The following is a 20,689-nucleotide window of genomic DNA, read 5'->3' as shown; positions in this document are numbered from 1 at the left end:
CAGTGAGAGAGAAAGAGAGACCGAGAGAGAGAGTTGTGTGTGTGTGTGTGTGTGTGTGTGTGTGTGTGTAAAAACCCTCTGGGCACCAAATGCTGTCCACAGGAGTTCAAATGACTGTATGACTTTCTTTTTCAAAAGACAACAAGTAACACACACACATGCACTCACACTCAGACTGCAGTGTTTCATTGATCAAGCATCCCCACCAGAGCTAATCAAATGCCATTCTGTATTTCTGATAAAAGCAGTATGTGTGTGTGTAAACAGACAATAATAAATCACATTATGATTCGTTCGCTATCTCTTTCTTCCTAATAATTCTTAAATAATGGGCTTTCAGAACTGTGAAGTCACTCTCTGGCTATGTCCATTGATCTGTGTATGATTGTATCCAGGTCTGTCTGATTATATTGATCTGACAATCAAAACATTCCACCATTCAGAGCTTGTCTGAATGGCCAATTAGCGCTCACCGGAAGTTTTGTCCGGTGCAATTAGCCCAGAGTGGATTTAGCAGGCATGTCCATTGATCACCCAGCCTTTCACTAACACAACATCCACTTCCTCTTTTCTGTTTGTTTTCCTACAGGACAAAAGTGTCCTGACTTTGAAAAACAATGAAAACAGTACAAACCAAGTATCAATAAACCTTTGTTTGTCTTTGTAAGAGGCTTTTGTAATTAGTTCATTGATTAAAATTGAAAGGGTATAACCACTTATTTTTTGTTGATTAAGTTCAGGTTTTGGGTTAGGCTTAGAAAATTCTTACTACTAATGGGACATGTTATTACCACATACAGGGACATATATATGCGTGCATGTGTGTACACATGCACAACACACACACACACACACACACACATATACATATTATATCGCTGCTGTCGAAAGAAAACCTTGTATCTCTTGTAAATGGTAACTGTAAGTCAATGGAACCAGAATTTTTCCCATGTCATTCTGGGTAATTTCTTCTAGGTCATTCATCATAAAATTTGCAAACAATGTAAAGAGTAACAGATACGTTCAAATTATGTCAAAAACTGAAAAATGGCAAAAATGGAGATACAAGGTTTTCTTCCGACAGCAACAATATATTACATACATAATATACATATACATACACAGATACATATTTGGCACTTGCCATTGTTACATATATATGCTTACAGATGCAGTGCTGTGCAAAAGTATTAGGCACAGTAAAACTGTCAAAATCATAAAATCATCAAAATCACCAGACTTCATTTTGACACTCCAGCAATCATAAATGCATCACCAGCTTTTCTAATTTAGCTTGATGAAGCCCTCATAGACCAAATCACTTGTTTAAAGTTAACAACAGTGAATATCAGGCTGCCATGATAAGAGGATTGGAAATGGCTAAGAGAACATGTTGATGCATACATCACTATATGTTTGTTATTTATTTATTTTAATTAATACTTTTTAAATACATTTGCAAGCAAATGTTTCCCAACCAACTAAGCAGCTTTTTAAAAAAATTCTCAAGTGCCTAAAGGTTTTACACAGTACTGTATACATGTATGTATTTACAAATCATCACTATTGGAACAAATGATGCTTTTCATGCTTTTCAAATGAAGTTTTCATGATGCAAGGATTAATAAAAATTTTCCCAACGGCTTGGCACTAATTTTTTTTTTTAAATGAAGTCCTATTCAAGTTTTTCATTCTGCTGGAAAGTGACCATTTTAGAGATTAAAGTTGTTGTTGCAACTGAGACAACAGATATAACACATATGGCACATATGCCTCTATATTCTCACTGTTTAAAAAGTATATATCTTCTTTTCTACTTCATTTTTTCTTCTAAAATCATTTGAACACAGAAAGTGTCCATTATATTGTGTATAAAAATCATTCTGAATGCACCAGCAGTAATGCTCCAAAATGGCTTGTAACAAAATCTTTCTGCCTTGAAAGTTTTACCTACTCCTGTAAACTGCCTATTTTTAGATAGCAATGAGCAACGATCTATAAAAAAGAAGACATAACAAAAAAAGGCATGTGTGTATGTAAATAATATATATGGGACATATACTTATTACATAAATTAATACATATATATTACATAGGCAAAATATATATACACACACATTTGTACTTTCATACATCAGTCCTGCATATGTAAATATCTACAGAATGGTAGGTTTCATATGTCTCACATATATGAGTTAACCATATGATATGTAATACTGATGTCACATATGTGTTACATATATATGTAATGTAATGCATAATGACAAGTGTTATTGCATATAACACCTTACATGAATATAATACATATGTGACAGATATAACCCATCTCCTGACAAGGTGTGTGTGTGTGTGTGTGTGTGTGTGTTACCTGCTCGTTGTGCTTGTGTGAGTTTGCAGTAAACACTGTCTGCTGATTCAATCAACGTGCGACTCGTCTGGATCATCTACAGGAAACAGGAAACAGGAAGTCAAGTCTCCGCAGGAAGTGGGACACACACACAGAGACATAATTTTGTGCTACATTCACAAAAAGCTTCAGCATCTTTCCACCGGCCAGAATAAACAATAAATGCACTTCCTGCAGCCGAGTGAAGGGAGATTAGTGCCGTTTCATTGTTTCTGTTACTGCTACTTACAGCACAGTGACTTCATTCATCCACATATTTACACACACACACACACACACACACACACACACACACACACACACACACACACACACACACACACACACACACACACACACTCATACCCAACTGAGCCTTTGACCAAAGCAAATGTGAGTGACTGAATGAGTGATTTCAGACCAATGAGGTCCAGTGTGATGATGCTGAGGTCGTTCTTCACGGAGTGTGTGAGTATGTGTGTAAAAACGCTGCAGAGATTCATTATGAAAACAGAATAGTGATGTCACACATTTTGGCCACTTAAGTACTCCAGTAGCTGCTTGCATGAAACTATTATCTTTCCTTTACTGCAAGATGAGTAAAATCTTTTCAAGTAAATGCTTAAATGCAAATGTATAATTGTATTGTAAGACTCTCAGAGACTGGAGATCACATACAACGCAGAAACAATCAGATACATGCCATTTACATAAAACATGCCCTAATCCATGCAGTTGTTTTGGAAGGGAGCCAATAAAACAACAACGTTCAACAACTCGTGATTCAATAGGCCACTGTACTCGTGCATCATTCTGTAGTCCACATTATGTCCATATTAGGAACTCCGGGTCTAAGCCCCATTTTTCTATGGCCAGAATGAATGGAGTTTTTAGAAAAATCGCCTCTATCGCACCGTGTTGAAAAAAAAAGAACCCGATACGTTTTATCCTGCGAACATTTTTCTCACGAATGTCACGGGATCCTCCAAATTACGAGGTCTTTAAAGAACTAGCTATAATACTAATATTGCTACATGTGATCTAAAGCTACTGCATATCAATTTGATGTCACTAAGCTACATAAAACTAAGGCAGGCTGTGCCGGTGCTCTGATGAGCTGTGCTACTTTAAAAATTCTGACCTGTTAATTCTGTGAAATAGCAAAAATAAGTTAATCTTTCTCAGTTTTTAAGCGGAAATGGAGAAACTTCCTCAAATCATGCCTTTCAACCTTCCATGAAGCTGAAGACAGCTTCTTTTTAGCCAGCAGCTTGTTAAAATTTTCCCGTTCCACCTCAAACGGCACAGCAGTTCACAATGTTACTGTTGCACCATTTAAGGTGGAATGGGAAAAGTCGAACAAGAAGCTGGTGAAAGTCCTGAGAAAATATCCTTAGAAAATGTTACAGGCATTAAAATAATTATTAGGATATTCTGAGAGCCTAAATCCGTTTATCGGGGGTAAGCAGTGATATTAAGCTGAGTCTGTACTGAATTAGCCACAGTGCAGGTAAATTTGTTTAGCTTTTCAAATTAAGAGAACAGAGAGCTGCAGGGAAGCCTGCTTATTTTGTTGTGACTTCTTTTCATCTGCCCTCAGTCTGTACATGGAAATATGTTCCTACACTGACAAAGCCTGCTTAAGGAGGCTGTCAGTCTAATGATGTCAACTCTGTGCATTAGCTTACATATATTCATATTATACATGTAGCAATATTCATATTTCAATTCTTTAATGACCTCGTAATTCAGAGGATCCAGTGATATTAGAAAGAAGAATGTTCACAGGACAAAACGGATCAGGTTCTGAACTGTTTAATTTAACAGAGGGTGGCAATAGAGGTGATTTTTCAAAAACCAAATTCACTCTGGTCATAGACAAATGAAGATTAGACCCAGAGTTCCTAATACAGGCATAAACGCATGGTGCTGACTACACAGTGACGACACGACTACGGTGGTCTATGGCTGCGCTCATAGGTAGAGTGAGCAATGAGTGCACTGCTCCCTGTACAGCCACCAAACCTTATAGTGTTAAAATTACGAAGGAATATACAAAAGAATATAGAGTAAGAACTGAAATAAAATGTCTTTATTTTCAAGGCGTAAGAACGATGTAATTGTGTTGCATACTTATTTTCTTTAAATACATTTTAAATGCTGTATTATTGCATGAAATTCTGAAGCACTAACTGTGTTTAGTACTTTTTTTCTGAATTTATTGTTATTATTGATAGTATAGACGATACTGATAATGGCCTTGGCTACTGAAAATCAAGCATTTTTTCTGTTCATTAAACTTACACACTTAAATTTACACACAGCCCTACCAGACGTGACTATGATCACACAGTTTCACACAATCATAGAGATCATACAGTCCCTTCACTGTATCTATAAAAATGGCTGATACTACTGTTTTTATCTTTGCGGCACACTTTTTCGCGTGTCTTGGCTGAACAACTACAACAGGGGTAAGAAAAATAGTGCAAATTTGATTTTATTGAAATTATTGCTTTTATAGGGGCATGGACACCATTCTGAGTGGAAAGACTAGACGAGCACACTGCAGGAGAACATGTGCAGTGCACACACTGTTCTGTAACAGCTGCTTTCAGGTGTGCTTTATACAAACACACACACACACACACACAGAAATTATACATGAGGCTACTCAGATCAGAACTCTACTGCAGGGAAAGTGCACTGCATGGTCCAACACAGTGGCTGGTCTGTGTGTATATATATATATATATATATATATATATATATATATATATATATATATATATATATATATATACACATATATATATAGTATATATGCTCTGTCATTGATCAGTGAAGTAACTAACTGTGTGTGTATATGGTCATGGTGTTTTGATAAAAAAAAATACATAAGACGTTTCAAGGATCCTTTTAGCAATAACAACATAAGGTTGGTTTCATGGAATTAAATGTAGTCCTAGACTACACTGTCCTTTGAATGGAGAAACTCTATCCAAAATGATGTGAAGTCATGGACTAGGCTTAATCCCTGTCCAGGAAACCAACTCTCAGTTTGCTAACACAGCTTTTTAAACTGGATATTTATCTATATTAGCTATGAGGGAAGAGTTTCAGGCAAACTCTTCCTCTCAAACTAAAAGCAATAAAACAATACATTTTTAAAATTTTTGCCCCTTACCTCAAATGTCAATCAGCCAAGACATGTTGTTGTCTGACATTTGCTTGTGTGGTTTTGCTTTGAAGCTACAAGACTAATGCACCTAAAAAGTAATAGATGCATATACCCCACAGTACTGTATGACATATTACTATCCATAAATGGACACACACTTGTCAATTTTTATAGATAACATAACACACTATAATGTGGCGAGAGATAACCATATACACACATAATCGATACACCAAACCACTGATGCACACACTATCTCTCTGCATATCCTTGGACTCTGGACACCTTAACCTTAACACAGTGATTCAACTTGCTATGAAAATGTATTATCGACTAACACAGCATTGCAGAAAATCTATAAATAAAACAGCCTAAATCAAGCACATTTAAATTCCTATGGCCAAAGTATTTTAAAGTTTAGTTCTTTTTTATTATTAATTACTTTAACACGTTAAACAAAAATCCGGGGCAGCTGAAAAAGTATGTCTTTTTTTTTTTTTACCAACCTACTGCTTTAAGTTATTGTATAACTTTTTATACACATTAACACAGAAGAAGCATGTGCTATGGACATCATTTAGTAGTGTTAGCATACTAGCATGTGCTTACCGTGTCATAGGCAGTCAGGACTTTGCGCAGCAGCTCTGGGACTGGACCTTGTGCCTCCATGGTAGGATAGGCCTCACTTAGATCCACCGTAACCCGCAGAGAGCGCTCACTGTTCAGCAGCCACGAAGACACAGTCAGTATACACTGCTTCATGTTGGCCGCTGGGGTCAGACCACACAGCTCCTTAAACGACACCATGGCGTTCTGCCAGAGAGGAAGACAGAGCACAAGATTTACAGCTACATAAACACACATATATAAAAAAAAACGAACAAAACAGCATTTCTTCTAATTATAACACCTACTGTCACTGCTCATATTAAGAAATGTATGCAAAATTTTATACAAGTTGGGGCCAACAATAATTTATTAAATAATAAACTCATTTCTTTTACGGGTTTCTGTCCTCAGATTTTAATAATGTTTAATCTTAATATGTTACACAGCCTTCTTAGTCATTTCAGAACCACCATCTCATCATTCATTCATCAGCTTGCAATTTGTCATGTTGCAGAGTACTAACTTTATATTAGACACTTTTGCTTGTACAGTACTGTAGAAAAGTCAGAGACCAACCTTTATTTATTGCATTTTCAGTCAAATTTCAGTCCAAATTATTCATCTTTCAGAAGATATTTCTGAAGAGATCATGTACTTGCATTAGGGAAATGGGAAAGTCAAAGGAAAATATGAGATTCCAAACTTTGAGCACAACAAAATTATTAAAGGATACAAAGAAAATCGGACAATTATGCAAGATCTGGCAGACCAACAAAACCATCACCATGAGATAAAAGTTTTTCCAAGCTTTCATCTTAAAGACAGGAGTAAATCAAGCACCACACTTATTTCAGATCCATTCATAATCCGACTAACAGCTCATTCAGAATAGAATATGTTGGAATAGAATATGTAAACACCTCAATTGGAATAGACTAGTCCCATTTGGAATACATTTTCTATCTTACTGAAGAAGGTGGGTAATCCTATAAATAATCTGTTAAATAGAAGAATAATAGCCATGTAAACATTTAAAAGACGGCAGGTGTCAAGCTTATGTGTCTTAGAATATGACGTCTTCCTCTCGCCCTTCTTTACAAGTACATGTGAAGTACATTTTCCTGAGTCTGAGATGATATCAAAGTAATTAAAAACACAAGCACTGCTCGCTGCTGCTCGTCTCACTCGGATTGGACTCACATGATGCTCGTTGTCATGTTAACATCTACAGTAAGAGGTACTCTACTCATGCGTGTTATTTTGCATCAGATTACTTCTACTGTGCATGTAAATGGAGATTTTCCATAAGATTGTTGAGTAGAGTGACCACAGACACCTCAGTCTTAACATATAATCAGAATGCATTCAATCAGATCTGCAAAAGTCCTTGCATGTAAATATAGTCATTCGCAGGTGTTTCTGCCCATCCTTCCACTGTGAAAAGACAACACTGAGTTTGAAAGGATGTGTATCTGTCAAGAACTGAGAAAAGAAAAAGGAAGAAAGAAAGAAGCTGCTGGTGTTCTTAGAACAATGACGTGACCACCATGGGGTCCACATCCCAACATCATTGAATATGTTTGGGATTGCTTGGATCATGAAAAACAGCAAATCCTACCCAACTTCCACCACTGAATTTCAGAGGCATGGAAAAATATCTCTGTAGACTTCTTTGAGAAAATGAATGGAAGACTCCTGAAAAGAATGGAAGGTAAAAAGTGGACACACTAAATACATTAATTATTTTTAGTTGTGTAATTTTTTGTTAAATAGTTTTTTTTATGTTTCTTGATGCTGAAAAATAAATAACTTGCACCTAATGGCTGTTTTGAATTCTGCAACAAAACAGGTTTTTGATTATTGATTCCAAACTTCTGGACAGTTGTGCTGCGTTCCCTGAGTTCCCTGAGAATTGCAACCCTGTGTATAGCTGTGTTAACTAGGCCTCTAAAATGACCTCTTCTATTTTAAAGCATATCAGCTCATTTGCTTTCTCTTGATGCTTGAGCTGTTTCAGGTGGAGAAACACCCAGTTGGGGACAGTGAGTGTTCACTGTGGAGTTAGCAGCTGAGTGAAAGTCATGCGCTAGTTTCTAACGGGAGCACACTCGGCTCCGTGTTCTGCAGTATAGAGGAGAGTAGAGCTCTTTTGCACTGAATATTACAGGAGGGTGAGTGAAAATTCACTCTCTCAGTTTACCCCGGCAACAAACAACAAACAACAGTTTATTAATTACAAAAAAAAGCGTGGAAGTGCTGTCCAGAAAGTGCCGTCATCTGTTTAGAGAGGAATGAAGAAGCTTGTCAGTGTCAGTAGTGTAGGTTACATTCCCATGACACCATCACACACTCTTACATCACGGACATGGAATATTAGCACTCCGCTAAAGATTAAGCCTGTGTTTCTATTTGTGAGTGTTTTGGTATATTTATAAAAAACATGGGCTAACTGCTAAAACTTTTTACAAAAGTTGCATGTTTAATTTGTTTGCATGCATGTAACAGACATTTATAAAGGCTTATTTCAATTAGTGGTGGTTGTCGTAACTCTTGCTGAGGTGAAATGTCATGAGCATGGACAAAAGCAGCCTTAATCAAATCATCAAATCAAATCAAATTTAATTGTTTAGCGCTTTTTACAATGGATGTTGTCACAAAGCAGCTTTACAGAATTTCAGAAAAGACAGAAATTAATGACAGCTGATGCTTGCTGGAATAGGCCTTTTACAAAGTTTATGTTGGTTTTCATGAAAGGCTTATGTGTATACACTCACACAGCTTCATGTGGCCTTCAGATTAGCTCAAGAACAGTGCAGAGAGCTTCATGCAATGGATTTCCATGGCCGAACAGCTGCGTCCATACCTTACATCACCAAGCGCAATGCAAAGAGTCGAATGCAGTGGTGTAAAGTGCCACCACTGGACTCTAGATCAGTGGAGACGTGTTCTCTAGAGTGATGAATCACGCTTCTCCATCTGGCAATCCGATGGATGCATCTGGGACTGGCGGTTGCCAGGAGAATTGAACTTGTCTGACTAAAGTTTGGTGGAGGGGGATTATGGTGTGGGATTGTTTTTTAGGAGTTGGGCTCGGCCCCTTAGTACCAGTGAAAGGAACTATTAATGCTTCAGCAGACCAAGAGATTTGGACAATTTCATGCTCCCAACTTTGTGGGAACAGTTTGGGGACGACCCCTTCCTGTTCCAACATGACTGCACACCAGTGCACAAAGCAAGTTCCTTAAAGACATGGATGAGTGAGTTTGGTGTGGAAGAACTTGAGTGGCCTGCACAGTCCTGACCTCAACCCAGCAGAACACCTTTGGGATGAATTAGTGCAGAGACTGTGAGCCAGACCTTCTCGTCCAACATCAGTGTCTGACCTCACAAATGTGCTTCTGGAAGAATGGTCAAAAATTCCCATAAACACACTCCTAACCTTTGTGGAAAGCCTTCCCAGAATAGTTGAAGCTGTTATAGCTGTAAAGGGCGGGCAGACATCATATTAAACCCTATGGATTAAGAACAGGATCTCACTCAATTTCATATTGAAGGCAGACAAGCGAATACTTTTGGCAATATAGTGTATATTATATATATATATATATATATATATATATATATATATATATATATATATATATATATATATGTGTGTGTGTGTGTGTGTGTGTGTGTGTGTGTGTGTGTGTGTGTGTGTGTGTGTGTGTATACACTTTCATTATTTTATACAGTACCTGTATATTGTAGGTTTGAAAAGTACATGAAGTTAACCATGTTGTAAATACTGCTGCTATGTTAATTTAAAATAAGTGTTATAAGGTCTGCATATGTAGTAAGTAAAAGGTTCCTTCTTGAAAACCCTGAATGAACTTGGTTAAAGTTCCATCTGTAGCCCAACAGGTGCGGCCAAGGAATCAGAATTCATGGTTTACCCTTCTTCTCGAGCTCAAACTGTATAGAGAACTCAGAGCTTGGCTGTAATGATGGCTTACAAGACACTTGTTAAATGGTTTAGTAAGAAATGACAGTGGTGAAGGGTACGCAGATCTTCTCCACAAAACAGAGAACTGAAATCTGAAGTCAAGGAATATGGTTCACTTCTCAGCTAATATGGTTATCTTTGGAAGCTCCTGACTTTGACTTTGTTAAGACATGAATGTTAAGACATTAATTGTAGTACATAAGAGGTCTGCCGTCTGAAAAATGGAAATAATCCTCAATATATCAAAACTGCACTGAATGCAGAACCTTATAATTCATCGTAGTATCCATATAATTATATGTAAATACACATTGTCACAGTCAGGACAAAACCTTGCATCTCCATTTCTGTCTTTTTTCTTTTCCTTTATACATAGTTTGAAAATGTCATTATGATAAATTATGATAGAACTTCATAATGAATGGACCTATAGAACTAGTCTAACAGATATGTTCCTTTATCTTCTATTCATACTTAAATGTTTTTTTCCTTCTCTTGTTAAGTTACAGTATTGGAGATATGAGATTTTGCCCTGACAATAATTATATACAGTTGTATGTGAAAGTTTGTGCTTCTAATCAAACTACATGTTTTGTGTAAATAAGTGAACACATCCTCTGCAGAGAACACACCTCTGAAGAATGTAATGCACAAAAACTGTTTATTTGCTGAACGAAACATACTGGGAAAAATTATATAAAATGTGGCCTGTAAGTTGAATAATGTATTTTTCTAATATGTAAAGCTCACCAAATAAATAGTAATTATGCACCTAAATTTAGAGAAAAATGGAATATTTAAGTTCAACATTTTTTTTCATTTGACTGTATATGTAAGTACCTATATCCCATACACACACTCTATATAATACCTAAGGGACATATGTCCTCACAAGGTGTAAGTGCATATGTTGTTGTGTCTGTTTATAATTAAAGCACACAAATCTAGAAAGCAGAGGTCGTGTCTGTGCTTTGGAGACTCAATGTGTGTGTGTGTGTGTTTGTGTGTATGTGTAAGAACCAGGAATCTTGGCACATCAACTCTGCCAAACAGCATCTGCCAACCTTCCTGTCCCCACACAGCACTCAGCCTCAGAGCACAAACCTCCCCCCCCCCCACACACACACACACACACACACACAGAATGCACTATAAAACTGTGTTATTCTCACACCTTCAGCCAAGCTAACTGGCTTTCCGCCCTGAGAGCCTAAAAGCATCACACATCCTTGTGTGTCTCACTTCTAACCTAAATCCCAATTCTAAACAGCCAAAATCTAGTTGACCTGCTTCTACTAGTCATACACATCCCCCCACACATACATACCCCTACAAAAAGTGTAGTCATACATGTTTCTTCATTTTCTTTAAATTAGAACCTGATCAATACACTCTTTAACCATTGAAATAATCAGCGGAATTACCATATACAAAGCAAGGGTAACGTAAGTAGCTTTTGTTAAGTAAAACCTACAGTGTCTTACACCTACAGTGTAAAACGCCTACAGTGTTTTAAATTTGTTTTGAACTTGAGTTCAGCACTCATTTGAGTTCAGAATTCATTTTATTTTTCAGTTTTAAGGTTAAGTTAAAAGGTTATGTAATAAGGTTAATTACGGTCATCAAGTTTGGTCAAATGAAATGTTTTGTTGATTTTTCTAAGTCAAAATAAGGCATCCACTATAGAAAATGCACTTCTGCACATTTAAATGCACAATTACTATTTATTTGCTGAATTTGACATAAGGTGAAAAATTATAAAACGTGGCCTGTGCAATTTTGTTTCTGTATATTTTAAATAATCAGAAGCTCTCATCAGATTTATATAACAAATATTTAAGTCAGGCCTCTGCAGAGAATATATTAACTCAAAAAAGAACAATTGACAGGGGGTGATCAAACTTTTACATCTGACTGTGCAAAAGTTTGAACATACTATAGTTTTAGACATACTATATGAGACTGTGGGCCATCACAGCATTCTACAGGAGTTTAATTCTACTCCAGTTCACACATTAGAAATTGGGAAACAGTGCACTTGTAATGTATACTGCGGCTGCATGAAGGCACATTTGCATGTATATATGTCTGGGCCTTGAGAGCTAAATAAGAGTTACGCTTAGTAAATATTCTTTGAGACTTGTGTCTCCATCTATCCACTATGACTACTGCCATTGTTATAGTAAGTGTCCCAAAAATGTGTTTAAGATAATCCTAAATTACACCTGGATTAAAGATGTGTAGAAAATTCCATACAAAAATGATCACCACTATTTCTCAAACTTCTCTAAATGGTACATAAGCTGTAATCAGCCTCATTTCTATTACCTCCATCTACTTTTTGTCCAATCCTCCCTCAGAAGTATATGTATAAGGGACAGAATCACATTTTGCATGTATATAGCACACGAAGTGTGTATTTAACTAGGCTAGTGGTAGTGTTTATACCATTCTAGGAGGTAATAATGAGATTTGGTTCTTATCTGTTGTGAGAAAACTAAAATATGGACTGCTTCTTCTACACAACACCGCCGTTCAGGTTTGCCATTTGTGCAGCACCAGTGTAAAACTGAAAAGCTTAAAGCTCAATCACATCTCAAAGTGCTGAAAAACGTCAGATGCAAGTCTACAGTAGCTATGAACACAGAGAAAAACTAAAACATTAGCTGCTGTATTGTGTCATGTGATAAAATACATTTTACATACACTGTGTGCACAATTATTAGGCAAGTGAGTATTTTGACCATATACATTTTAGGCATATTTTCTAACTCCAAGCTGGATAAACTTGAATGCTTAATGGATTTAAGCATAGCAGGTGATGTGTATCTGTGTAATGAGGGAGGGTGTGGCCTAAGGAGGTCAACACCCTATATCAAGGTGTGCATAATTATTAGGCAGCGTTTTTCTTTAGGCAAAATGGGCCAAAAAAGAGATTGAACTGACTCTGAAAAGTCAAAAATTACCAAAAGTCTCTCAGAGGGATGCAGAACTCTTGAAATTGCTAAGATATTGGGGCGTGATCACAGAACCATCAAATGTTTTGTTACAAACAGTCAACAGGGTCGCAAGAAACGTGCTGAGAAAAAAAAGACGCAAATTAACTGACAAGGATTTGAAAAGAATCAAGCGTGAAGCTACCAGGAACCCATTTATCTTCCAGTTCTGTTATATTCCAGAACTGCAGCCTAGCTGGAGTACCAAGAAGTACAAGATGTTCAGTGCTCAGAGACATGGCCAAGGTGAGGAAGGCTGAAACCTGACCACCACTGAACAAGACACATAAGCTGAAGTGTCTAGACTGGTAAAAGAAGAATCTTTTCAAAGGTTTTATGGACCGATTAAATGAGATTGACTCTTGATGTACAAGATGGATGGGGCCATGGCTGGATCAGTAATGGGACAGAGCTCCACTTCGAGTCAGATGCCAGCAAGGTGGAGGTGGGGTACTGGTATGGGCTGGTATTATTAAAGATGAGCTGGTTGGACCTTTTGCAACTCTTGTTTTTATTTTATTTTATTATTATCCTTATTTTGTTGTAAATAGTCTAGAGATTTAGCTTTCATTTTTATTATTTATAATGTTGATAAGGTTTATACTGTTTCCCATTTCTATTACTGAGTGCCTTACTCCTGTTACTCTGCTGCTGTAATACTGTGAACTTCCCCGGTGTGGGACTAATGAAGGATTATCTTATCTTATCTTATCGGGCTCAAAATGAACTCCCAAGCCTACTGCCAGTTTTTTGAAGACACTATCTTTAAGCAGTGGTCCAGGAAGAATCTGCATCTTTCAAAAAGACGATGATTTTTATGCAGGACATGCAACCAAGTACTCCTCTGCATGGCTCGCCAGTAAAGGCATTAAAGATGAAAAACTTATGACATGGCCCCCTTCCTCACCTGACCTGAACCCAACTGAGAACTTGTGGGCAATGCTTAAACGGGAGATTTACAGTGAAGGAAAACAGTACACCTCTCTGAACAGTGTCTGGGAGGCTGTGGTTGCTGCTGCACAAAAAGTTGATCATCAACAGATCAAGAAACTGACAGACTCCATGAATGGAAGGCTTATCACTGTTACTGAAAAGAAGGGTGGCTATACTGGTCACTGATTTTTTATTTTTATTTTTTTGTCAAATGTTCATTGGAAAGTTTTGAGTTGTTTGTTTATAATTCTCACTTGAACAGATGAAAATAAAAACATGAGATGGGAAAATGTGTTTTTCATTTAGCTGCGTAATAATTCTGCACAATAATAGCTGCCCAATAATTGTGCACATATAGATATTCTCCTAAGAAAGCCAAAACCTCACTTTTACTTTCTTAAACATTCATGTTTGAGGTTTATTAACATTTTTTAAATTAAACGAGATTGAGATTAAAGGAGAGCACTGCAGTTGGTGATTAAATAAGACTTGCCTAATAATTGTGCACACAGTGTAGAGGCATAATTTCATCAGTTTGTCCATCAATCTGAATCATTGCCAGACATTTTGGCATTAAATTCAGACATCAAACACTGCATAACATTTTTTTAAAAAGATGATTTGTATCTGAGCCTACCACAAAATGCTTAGTATATCTGGACCAGAGTTTTTGCTGTCTGGTTGAGTTAAAAAATGCAACTGAGAACTGAGGATTGGCAATGACCTAAAACTGGTCAATATTAACAGAAACTTTTGCTGCTTAAACGGTCGTCAGTTTCAGGTCCAAAATATTTCATATCAGTTATGCCCTCAACCTCTTCCTCTGAACACTGAATATTTTTGCTCTGTCTACAGCAGTGGGCTTGGTGAACGCTGTGTGGATTGTGAGTCTGACCAGCTGTCCTTCACACTCCTGACTCCTGATCTGTGGCTGAGATTTAAAGAATCTCTCACTCTCTCTCGCACTTGCTGCATGTGACTAGGGTGTGAGTTAGATTAACAGTTTGTTTAAACTCAAGAACAGGGGAAATATGCACTGGGACATTTACTTCCCACAAGGGAACGATCTGCAGCCTCAGAACACATGGAGACACACACATGCACACGGACACTTTTTTTCTCATGTATAATGCACTTTCCTCTCCTTTACATCACCCATTCCTCCTCCAGTTTAATTACCTCTCCTATCACGGTTCAAATACCACGATTAACACACACTCCACACACACTGACTGAGAGCGCGGGAAAAAGGCTGCTTACGGGACATGTCTGAATAATTTCTTCCACACACTTTGTGTGTGTGTGTGTGTGTGTGTGTGTGTGTGTGTGGTGTTGGGGGGAGGGGGTGTTGTAGAAGCTGTCCCCATATTTCTTTTTACCGCCAATCAACTTCAACCTCTCAAAATGCTGGCTTATTATCAAGATATTCATCTTAAGACATATCCAGTAACTACTAAAGGCTGAAGATGTATGTAAATGAGCAATATGATATTTATCGTTATTGTGATAAATTATGTCACAATTTGCAACAAAATGCTTTTCGTAATGTGAATATCATCAGAACCCTTGTGTTGTGTTTGAGTGAACAACTTCACACTGTTCACCCCCTTCACATTTATATTACACATGTGGTGTTGGGGTGAACCCACGGGGAATAGAAGTGTGGAGGTGCTGTGTCCCTTCACTCTGTTCTCATTCTACATGACCTGCTCTTAGTGTGCGTGTATGTTTGTATATGTGTGTGTGTGCATGTGTGTGCGTGTGGACAGGCTGCTGATTGGCTACAGCTGCTAAAGGAGAACCTTACACTGGTCACGTGTGATATTTTAACCATCTGGTATTTTTACATAAATTGTTATGGCTGGATTGATTAAAAAAATAAGTAATAATGCAGTGGGTCCACCAGACCACTGAGTAACAAAAACATCAGCACCACACAAGGGGTAAAAAAAAAAACACTTCCCATCTGCACATAGATTAGTCATGTTTAACTGGATTTAATGTAGCACAGCATGTAAAATGTTGAAAACATTTCACTGTATTTCTAGGTTTTGATGGTATTTTTTTTAAAGATGGCACTACTTTGTATGTTCTAACTTAGAGTAATAAATATTGTGACAAACTACGTATTGTGAAAACTTTTTGAAGTATAAACAAACATATCTGCGCCGCAGCATAGAGAAAGGGTCCAGGGCTTAGCACAGCTTGCATACCTCCAAAATCTCAACTAGACCCTGTGCACATTTGCAGAGCTTTGTGTAAAACAAATGACAAAACCTACATATTTCAGCTTTAGTATTGCATTCACTTTTTTCATCTGTAAAAATCAACCTCTTTTTAAGGCGGTCATACGACGCTCAAAGGGCTCACTGGAAAAAATGATATACTCTACCTGTTGATTTGAGAGCAATTGTTGATAATTATCAATAAACTACTGATTTGCAAACAATTTAGAAAGGATAAAACATACCAGCAAAACAACAGTACCACATTAAAAAACAGTTATGAAATGCTCACAATGATTTAAAAAATAAAAATAAAAAAATCAAAAAATCAATCAACGAGTAAAAGCAAAATGAGTAAAGTAAGATAAAGGCAGAATAGGCTGTCATCCAATCCAATATCTGTTACTATGCAGTTTATGTTGTTACTGTACGGGTTTTGGTGCTCTCTACAAATGATGATATCTATAATGGACTCAGAAAAGAGTAAATGTGATGTAATTTATTACTAAACATATCACAAATCATCATATTAAAAAAACTAATATGTAATTAATGCAGTTAGAGTGATGATGTGCGCCCCCAAATATGGACCCTTTGAGTTTAAAAGGTATGATGTATGACTGTGTTCATTATAAACCATTCAGTTGCATTTTTGTTTAAGTCAATCTGGTTAAAACATGTAATGGAGATGCTGTATTGGAACATATGTACATGTATTTGGAGACATGAAGTTTCAAACAGAATAAATGGTTCAATGAAGGTTACTGTCACAAGCACTTAGACTTGTATGTGGGTCATGTCTGCTGTAATGACCATCAAAACCAGCACAAAAGGATCTTACTTCTGTCCACTCTGCACTGTGTGTTTTGTCTCAGGGTCAAAGCTGCATGACCAACATACTATAATAATACATACTGTCGTATGTACTGTAGTACATTGATGCAATGACATTTTACTGGGATTTGAGTCATTTTGGACCATTTCTATTAGTCCATTTATCATGAAATGTTCACACAATGTTACATTTTCAAATGGTCTAAGAAATAAAAATTTAAAAAGGAGTTACAAGGTTTGACATTACATAAATTATATAGCATTTTGATACACAGTCCAACTGCAATATGCCTTGTAATATATTAATAAAGTGAACCCTGTATGACCTTATTAAAAGTGCCTTGACAAAACAATGCCTAGATAAACTTAGACACGTCTGAGACTGATCAAGATGCTCACAGCACGAATCATTTGCATACTGTAGCCTTTTGTGGTATTAGGACTGTAAAAGCTAATATAATGATAATGATATGATATACTGTTCAGCTCCACTGAGAAAATTCACTGAAGTAATGTCAAAGCTGAAATCTTTCAACAAAACAGATCTCTTTAACATCCTCATCTCTTCCTTATCATGCATGAGCAAATCCAATCTCCAGCAATATATTATAAATGCCTAGTATGCCTTGGAAATATTGATGTGATATGTGACGCATTCATGCCCTGTTTACTGCTGGCTTTACATTGTAAAACTTGCTCTGAGATGCATACAACATTATTGCCGTGCAACTTCACAGCTACATGAAGCAATTAGAAAACAATGAAAGTTGCATGCAACACATGATTACTCCACTAGTTAGCCAAAGCAGCAACTCAGATTTTTCCATATCATTCTCGATCATGTGATGCATTTATGTATTTTGATTGGCTGTTTCATGAAACTTGTTTGAAACTTGTTGCTTGAAAGTTAAGAGGCTTGCAACTGCTGCAGATGAGTTTCAAGTTATTTGCAGGACGCTTTACATTATGTAACTCAAGTTTAATTTACTTTCATACAGGTTTAAAGCAACTAACGCTGCATGGAAGTTTCACTGTGTAAAGCCAGTCTTATCACTTTCTCATAATGAAAACTCAATAGTCCAATAAAGACAACACATGGCCTGTGACCAATTTATTCAAAGTAATCTAGATTGGCAACAAAACGCAATGTTCCGTAACAGTTGAACAGAGAAACTATGGTAGTTTATGATTCTAGTTTATGACCAGAGTGTACTCCCTGTTACAGATAGAGAAAATAAATAAAACAGAAGTTTTTTAGGAGCTAAACTCATTATTTAGAGCATATTGTGGGTAAAGTGCGTCCTTCAGAGGCACCATGGAATCACTCATTGTAATTCTGTAGTAGCTATAGAGAACTGCTCCTGAAGCAGCACTATAGCTGAATGCACATAATAGAAGAAAAAGAAGGTGATAAAGAAACAAATTTAGTTCATTAAATAAAAACAAACAAAGCTTCCATTTAAAGTTGATTGCTGGATTGCTAGATTTCCCTAGTTGGTGAAAGCATTACGGGCCTGAAAGGTAATTCAGGCACAGGAACTAATTTGACAATTTCCATTATTAACAACGAACATTTATGAAGATATTTTAGACCAGCAGTAAAGTGTAAGTAAAAAATATATTGTGACTAGCTCTCTATTGATATCAGTAATTGAGTACTCAATTATTTTGACAATCAAGCAAGTAGTCTGTTTTTTTTATTTATTTATTAGAGCTTAACAATATCTAATCATACAAAAATTACCTATGCATAACCTATGCATAATAGGTGCTTACAGAGTATCTGCAGGTATCAGCAAATACAATTTATCTAATTTTTAAAGCCATTTTAAGAATTTATTGAAAAATCAAATGCTTTAATGCTGTTTTGATCCCATTTTAATTTCGTGAACTTGTCATATCACCATGTTGTAGCTGGAGCGGTATATCAATAAGGCATACTGTGGTATTTATAAAATTAGATTTTACTTAAAACTTACTCCTGAAAAACTAAGCACGATTGCAGCTCACACACCACAGAACACTTTCCACTCCACTTTCAGCTTACCCTTACCAGTTGCTTGACTTTGTACTCTCATATTTCCTCAAAGCGAGAAACATTTTAACATAAGTTAGCTGGAACTGAGCCTGTGCTGTAGTGTGTGGCATATCTGTCCTGCTAACTAAGCTCTTGTTAGTTTGGCCAAAACACAACAGCCCCAAACACCACAGAACATGTCTGATTTCATCTTTTTGTCATTACAACATTAGTCACTCGACCTTTGCTGCCTCAGACATTAACTTTTATCATCCACACTTGTTTTATCAGAGCAACAGTTAGTCAGAGTTGAGCCTGTACTGTTACAAAATGAATGACCAGTCCATTACACAGCAAATCTCCACAAGTACAATGTGTGATACAATGTGTGAATTTCCAGTAGTGCTTCTTCGGAGATTAAAATGTTATGTTACCACTTATGTTATCACTTGTCAGCTCTACTTCAACATGGAAACATTGATAGGTTGTAACAGACATTTAAGCGGCATATTCTATCATTTTTATATTTCAGTTTTAGTCTAACTAAATTTTACTGGAGTAATTTGTTAGTATGTTAATTGTCTAGACCTAGCTAAGCTAAAACTTTTACTGCATGTAACATTTTACTGCATACACTCAATTTTGCAATTTACACTGGAGAATGTTTAGTCTGCTTAATTACAATCTTCAAATTTGCAGGCAATTTAATAAGCCAATTCAGAAAGAACATAAATTATCATTGATGATTTGTTGTAATTAAGTAACTGATTTGGATCGAGATAAAAAGAGTTCTTATCAGCCATCCATATCTTGTTCTTAGTGTCAGCCACTGGTGTCACTGTGAGCACAACATCAGCAATGTCCTCAAGCTAACAATGACCTGACTGATCCCAAGCATGCAGCATTTTTGCCTATATTGGAGCCAGTTCTGTTATAAAGAAGTAGAAGGCCAGGCTAAATTAGCAGGCCAAAGGGAAGAACTAAATCTTTAACTATACAGAACTTTTTGCCATTTCCGAAGTTCATCACATACCAGTGACTGTCCAAGGAAACACTAAGCGATGTTCACATTTGCCGCAGAAGTTAGAGAAATGAAAGAACAAAGAAAGAAAAAAAAAATCAACAGGGAATGAGTAGAGGGAAAGCTAAGTAAGGACATATGTTTTTTCCTTCTAATTAGCTGCCGGGGAATCCCTTGAGGTTTGAGTGCTCTTAAATTAGTCGCAGCAATACTTTAGTTTAGGAACTCTCCAACGAGATTTGCTACATGCTGCCAATAGATTGAGAAACAGCATAAGTTGATGCTGAATCACAGTTATACATGTTCAAACATAACTTTGTTTGTGTTCTATGATGAATAATGCAGAAATATAACTGAAATTAACAGACAAAATAATGATCAAACTCTTGCAAAACATGTTTTCATTATGACTACACCATGCACTATAGCTATGCTATGTCTAATCAAGTTTTAACCCAAACTGCCGCCTTTTATTAATCTTTCGTGACATGTAAATATTAAG

The 20,689-nt window shown here is 36.6% G+C and overlaps 1 protein-coding gene across 1 annotated transcript in view; it reads right to left on the bottom strand.

Moving 5' to 3' along the window:
* si:ch211-210g13.5 (inactive phospholipase C-like protein 2) overlaps positions 1–20,689 on the bottom strand; it is a 132,767-nt gene that overhangs the window by 24,785 nt on the left and 87,293 nt on the right. The window contains exons 3-4 of the mRNA XM_037544766.1: positions 6,177–6,380; positions 2,369–2,444 (exon numbers count right to left, since the gene is read on the bottom strand). Coding sequence (XP_037400663.1) covers positions 2,369–2,444; positions 6,177–6,380 — 280 coding nt within the window. The remainder of the gene's footprint in view (positions 1–2,368; positions 2,445–6,176; positions 6,381–20,689) is intronic.

The sequence above is a fragment of the Pygocentrus nattereri genome, chromosome 14 (assembly GCF_015220715.1).
Source record: "Pygocentrus nattereri isolate fPygNat1 chromosome 14, fPygNat1.pri, whole genome shotgun sequence".
NCBI classification, from domain to species: domain Eukaryota; kingdom Metazoa; phylum Chordata; class Actinopteri; order Characiformes; family Serrasalmidae; genus Pygocentrus; species Pygocentrus nattereri.
Note: the sequence above shows the minus strand (reverse complement) of the source record. Positions and strands in the feature narration are given on the sequence as shown.